The sequence below is a fragment of the Cyprinodon variegatus genome, unplaced genomic scaffold, assembly GCF_000732505.1.
Source record: "Cyprinodon variegatus isolate N-32 unplaced genomic scaffold, C_variegatus-1.0 Scaffold109, whole genome shotgun sequence".
Taxonomy (NCBI): domain Eukaryota; kingdom Metazoa; phylum Chordata; class Actinopteri; order Cyprinodontiformes; family Cyprinodontidae; genus Cyprinodon; species Cyprinodon variegatus.
Window position 1 is genome coordinate 1129061 of NW_015150562.1, and position 6113 is coordinate 1135173.

At 39.5% G+C, this 6113-nt stretch overlaps 2 protein-coding genes across 2 annotated transcripts in view; both read left to right on the top strand.

The window, feature by feature from the left end:
- LOC107084771 (perforin-1-like) overlaps positions 1-3024 on the top strand; it is a 10204-nt gene extending 7180 nt beyond the window's left edge. The window contains exons 2-5 of the mRNA XM_015374770.1: positions 48-608; positions 715-853; positions 944-1155; positions 1683-3024. Coding sequence (XP_015230256.1) covers positions 48-608; positions 715-853; positions 944-1155; positions 1683-2556 — 1786 coding nt within the window. The 3' untranslated portion in view covers positions 2557-3024. The remainder of the gene's footprint in view (positions 1-47; positions 609-714; positions 854-943; positions 1156-1682) is intronic.
- A 290-nt stretch (positions 3025-3314) lies between these two features.
- The window catches only part of LOC107084770 (perforin-1-like), a 10370-nt gene continuing 7571 nt past the window's right edge, over positions 3315-6113 (top strand). Inside the window, exons 1-2 of the mRNA XM_015374769.1 lie at positions 3315-3333; positions 4667-4792. The gene's annotated coding sequence lies outside the window, so the exon portion shown is untranslated. The remainder of the gene's footprint in view (positions 3334-4666; positions 4793-6113) is intronic.

The following is a 6113-nucleotide window of genomic DNA, read 5'->3' on the forward strand; positions in this document are numbered from 1 at the left end:
AGTGCTTTAAAGCTCATTTGTTAAAGTCAAAATGTCTTTCTTTACAGTCTCTCATCCACTGTCCAGTTTAGTAAAAACATGCTTCTACAGTTGTGCCTCTGTGCTGGCCTTCTGCTGTTCCTCCCTCAGTGTACACGAACGTCGTGCACCAATGGGACACCCAAACAGTGTAAGGAGGCAGACTTTGCTCCAGGCTCCAATCTAGCAGGGGAAGGTTTTGACATCACCAAAATGGAGCGCAAAGGAGCTTTCGTGCTCAACATGGATGACTGGGAACGTGGTGGTAAAACATGCACCCTGTGTGTAAACCCTTACATGGAGAATAAAAAGCAAAAGCTGCCTCTGTCTGTGAAGGACTGGAGGGCAAAGCAATCCTGCAGCTCAAGGGTGTCCTCCAGCCTGCACAAATCCAGCGAGTCTTTGGTCACATCCTCTTCTTCCTCTGTTGAGAACAACTGGAAAATCGGTTTAGAGTTTCAAACCATGAAACGCAGCGCCTCGCTCATGCTGGCTGGGACCAACTCTAAACTTTCTGATTACTCCATGGAAAAAACAAAGAATGACAAGTTCAGCTTCTCAAGCCTCAGCATGTCCTGTGAGTACTACAGGTAAGAAGATGAGAACTCAAAGTAAATATTACCACCTTGTGTTGAAGCAGAATTTAAAAACTCAGAGGTTCTACCGCTTTACTTGTTTCCACTTCACTGAAATCAGCTATGGAGTTGTCAGCTCACCCAATATAAGCAAGGACTTCGAGGCAGCACTGAAACAGCTTCCTCCAGCGTACAATGCAAAGAGCAAAGAGCAGTTTTACAGGCTCATCGACAACTTTGGCACCCATTATCTCAGCAAGGTGACATATAACAAGACTACTGACTTCAATGGCAATTGTTAACTTCTCAAAGGGAAATTATGAAATAGATCTGCAAAATGTGTATTTCAGGTGAAGTTAGGAGGAAATGTTCAGTCGGTCACCAGCATCCGTCAGTGTCTGGCCAGCTTACAGGGACTCAGTTCGGAGGAGGTGCAGACGTGCCTGGAGGTTGAAGCGTCTGCAAGCCTCAGGGTGACCATTAACACAGAATCAAGACACTGCAAGAAGGACATAGAGAAGTCAGAGAGCAAATCAGCATTTTCCGACCTCTTCAATGACAGGTATGCATCACATTTTTCTCACACACATATTTACAACAAGTCCAAGTTTTCTGCTGTTGTGAATACTGCTTCTCAAAGTGGTTTCCCAGAGTCCCAAAGCCTTAAAAGTTGGCTTTGAAAATCTCTGTAGACGGATAGGGTGTTGTTTTTAACTTTCTTAAGGTCAGGTTGTGATACAGTATGTTGTTATTTAAAATAATTTAGCCCAATTCTCTTAGGTTCTACCTAAGAGATTCCCAAACTCCACTGATCTGGCAGTAATCCGATTACCTTTCACTACAGGCCCAGTTGGATTTGGGATCTCTTTACTTCAAATAAATCAAGCCACCGTTTGGAAACTAAATTTAGCATTTAGTGAAGTTATTTCTTATGTAAACAGATAAAAAGGAAAATGAAGCAAAAATTGATTAAAGAAATCTTTAAAGGGTAAAAAAAAAGTTCACAGCACAGACTCCCATAGAATTTGTACACAGCTTAAATCCTTAAATAAAAAGGTATCCCTACTGTTTTATCTATAATCTCGATAGGTTCACAGAAATCAAAGGAGGCCATACCACAGAGCCAGACCTTCTCTTCAGTGCTGACAAAGACCCAACAGCCTACAAGGAATGGCTCAACACTGTTCCACAGAATCCTGACATCATTTCATATTCCCTGAGCCCTCTGCATCAACTACTGCCTGCTAATAAAAAAACATGGTCAAACCTTCGCTCAGCCATCACCCATTATATCCTAGAGAAAGGCCTGATGATAAACTGCACCGAGCGTTGTAGAAAAGATCCCAGCGATAAGTGCGTCTGCCAGTGCAATGACCCGGCTGTAAACCAGGACTGCTGCCCATCCCGTAGGGGCATGGCCCAGGTAGTTATAACAGTTCAGAGGGCTGAAGGTCTGTATGGAGACTATTCTACAGCCACAGATGGCTTTGTGAAAATCATTTACAACCAAGTCGAGCGCACCAACGTCATCTACAACAACAACAACCCATACTGGAACATGGTGCTTAATATGGGTCCCCAGGATCTGTCTGTAGCAAACAAAGTGAAATTTCAGGTCATGGATCAAGATAACGGCTGGGATGACGACCTGCTGGGAGAGTGCGAGCAGTTTCTGAAAAATGGCATTAAGGAGGACTTCTGTAATCTGAACCATGGTCGACTGTACTTCAAACTGGAAGTCAAATGTGCTCCGAGTCTGAGAGGTGATTCATGCAAAGAGTATCAGGCAACGCCCATGGATACAAGTCTAAAGAAGCTCTACGTGTCCCGTCATGCCCACCCTATTCCAAAGCCAATGCTGCTTGAGATGGGGGTGTTTGTGAACAAACCTTTGTATTTTAATCAAACTATTATGAGAAACACAACTCTTACTGCTAAGAAGCAAAGATATGAGCTTAAATAAGGCCAATGTTCTGCTACCATATCTGTTTACTGAAATAAAAAAACGATTCAATAACTGGTAGTTATAAAAAAAAAGCTGTGCCACTTTTTTTATGGATTTATGGATATTTAGGGGATCTTTTCGCAAATGCTTAGGTTGGCTTAGATGGACTTTTCCTCTTTATAAATGAAATAATACATATTTTTATGCTTTTGTACCATTCAAGATATCTTTACCTAACAGTAGTGCTTTTTTCATGCTGTTATGGACCCAGGTTTTGTGATCTGGATGTATGTTGGTGTGCCTGCCCTGTTTGCTCTTCCTCTGTGGAGGTGATGTGGATCAAGGAAACAGGACATAAACAATTATTTTCAAAGCATCTGTCGACCTGTTTTAGCATTATATCTTTCACACATACATAATATATCCAAGCATTCGCACACATTCCACTGATCCTGACATTCCCATCATATTATAGTTTCTGTTATTCTTTGCTTTTAATAAACATTATTTCATTCACCTTTGAGATTGTTTTTCATTATTTTTGGTGAAACTGAGTTCATCTTAACACATTCTCTAAAACAATAAGAGGGAGTTCGTTCCCAAGACAGTTTGCAGCTCTGAAAATTAAACAATCACTGCTTTTCAGAAAAGATGTAGAGAGTATTCAAGCTAAAACCGGCCCTGCCATGTTTGTTTTGCTGCAGCCTTATGGCTCAGGTTGACATCAAACCCGTCGCTGCATTTCAGCAGTTCAAAACCGTTTTCTATTGTGGATGATGCATCTATTGGCTTCTGGTAAGATGCGATGTAGGGAATTTGTGAATTCACAAATCTTACGACAATTTATCTTGCATGCAAAGTAAATACATGAGTTGTCTTTTGTGAGAGCTGTGTAGATGTTCATGGTGTTTTGAGTCATGATTTTTTTTTTACATTGTTTTGATGCTAAATCATCATTTTATGTATCACAAGAGTGCTGTTAGGGGTGTGGACAACCAGCAGGCCTCCTAACAGCAGGCCTGCACGGTAAGTGCGGCTGTATAAATGGGATGTAATATTCAAGCACCTTTCTCTAAGCTACGCTTCAAGATGAGACAAGAAAAAATTACATTCAAGTAAAGATGGTGTTGATCATGTCAGGAAATTGCTGCAGAAAAGCAGCAGGTAACACAGAACATTAGAGCAGAGGTCTTCAACAGGGGGTCCGTGACCCCTAGGGGGTCCACCGAGGTACTGCATGGGGGTCGCAAATGTTTTGGTTGATTAGACTTTTTTTCTATATTCCCCTCTGCAATTATTTCGACTAATTGAAATTTCTTTAAATCCACATTAACATGAATTCAACACACTGTAAACAGATAAATGGAGGCAGAAGATGTCTTTCAGTCATCAATGCACACATTTAGCAACACACAGCTCTTTCAAGCTGGGCACCATTTTATTCACAACACCTGTCCCATCAACCAGAAATACTTTAATAATCCCAGGGAAAATTACTTTGGTTACATTACTCCATATGAAATAGAGTGACTATAGGACCAGTTTGATATAACACAATTATAACTAGGGGGTCCTGCTCCATTTCGCCATCAGTTTGGGGGTTTTTCACCTGGAAAACGTTGAAGACCCCTGCATTAGAGCAATAGTTCATACTCATATTATTACTCACTATCCTCTTGTTCAATTGGGACTGGGGGAGACGTTTTTAAGAGCAGTGATCAGAAGTGCAAACCTGGAAGACTAACCTTGTATTTTGAATGTAGTTTGCTGTAGTATTTTTTAGTTGGAATGTTTATATCATTTTTTAACCACTTTGGGTTATTTTCTATTAAAAATAAAAAGCATAAAAGGTGGTTATATTTATATTTTTTAGGAACAATTTACTGATACGATTAAACTAACTTGTTTGCCTGCAGACAATTACCCCCACCCCCCACCCCCTCCCTTTCAGGGAAATGATATGGCCTTTTGTCTCTGGTTTCTATCTGACTGATAAAATGGCCTGATTTTCCTCTTGTCAGCATCATGTGTATGAGTTTGCAGTGACTACTTGTTGAACCGAGTTAAAGCATCTGAAACTGTTTAGCCACAGATTTTTTTTTTTCTTCTTTCCTGCAATTGCTTAAAGACCACTGTCACCTCAGCCCCCTCAGCGGCTTCCACTCTGCTTCTCTAAACGTTAAAGCCCACAACGAGACACGTCAACGTGCATTCAGTCAGCCTCATTACTGCAGAGAGAACACACAAGAGATCGGTGAGTCTTTCCTGATGTGCTAAAAGATCAATTCTTTTTATTATGTGCTTTGAAATATGTGGGTGATATTGTTACTTTACAACATTAACAGCGCTAAAAACATGTTTGTGTCAAAATTTTGAGAATATTTTTGCATTTTTGAATAAGCTCATATAAGGAGTTAGTTTCATCACCAACCACATCTAAGAAGATTGAGGGGTGACCAAGCTTTTGTACAAAAAGTCAGCTGTAATACCTACTTTTTATGAAAACGTGTGTAGATTTAAACATAGGATGTTTAACAATAGTATAATACATCATAAGGTAGTGATCAATGCAGCTCTGTATTTTGATGGCAGAAAATGCAAAACATCTTATTTAATGAGTTAAGTTAAGAAAGTAATAGATTAAAATACATTGTCTGACATAATATGCCTTAAAGGGCTTGATACGTTTGAGCTATACCCTCCCGGGTACGTATCAATATATAAAAAAAAAAAAAAAAGGAAAACTAGATTCTAATGTAAACCAGCCTAAATCTAAATGAATGGAATAACCTTTAATCCCAGAGGGTATATGAAAATATAGGTGAGTATTACAATATTCTTTAAATGGGAAACAATTTTCCTTTTGCATAGATTTTTGACAGTGGACAGTCCATGGTCTACAATCAACGTTAACATTTTGATATCTTTTAAAACTTTATAGAAAAGAGGGAAACATGCAGGAAGGGAGTTTTATTTCCACAGTGACAAACTGTTGAGAACATTAACATTATATCCTTTAGCTAACTACAGAGAGTCGTGAAAATTAAGAGGGGTAAGAATTTCTAATTTAAAGCCAGCTTTATGAGAAAAAAAGAATACGATTATAATAGATACAATTCTAATTATTTTAACATAAAAACAGCAGTTCTGTTCTGAAATATTAATTCTTAGAATGTGAGTTTGGTGTATAAAATGGTTCTGCAAATGAAGTTGGATTAGACTGGAGATCTGCTTCCAAAAATGTTGCACTGATCCATCTATCGATATTCCATTCCACTCTGCCACAAGTCAACTAAACTCGATAAGACTCCTTTTCCTGTGACAGACACCATTGACCTTATGGCCACAGTTAAGGGTGGCTGCATCAATAATAGAGGCAGAGAACATGGTCTACTCAGACTCCATGTCCCCAGCCTCCTCAGGCATCTGTGAGAAGCTCTCCCAGAGATGATAGTTGAATACTTCCCAGCAGACCCTCACTACTGTCTCAGGCCTGCAGATTCGAAGGCCTTTAAATAAGTTCAGGTTAAACGTTAGACCTATCTATCTATCTATCTATCTATCTATCTATCTAT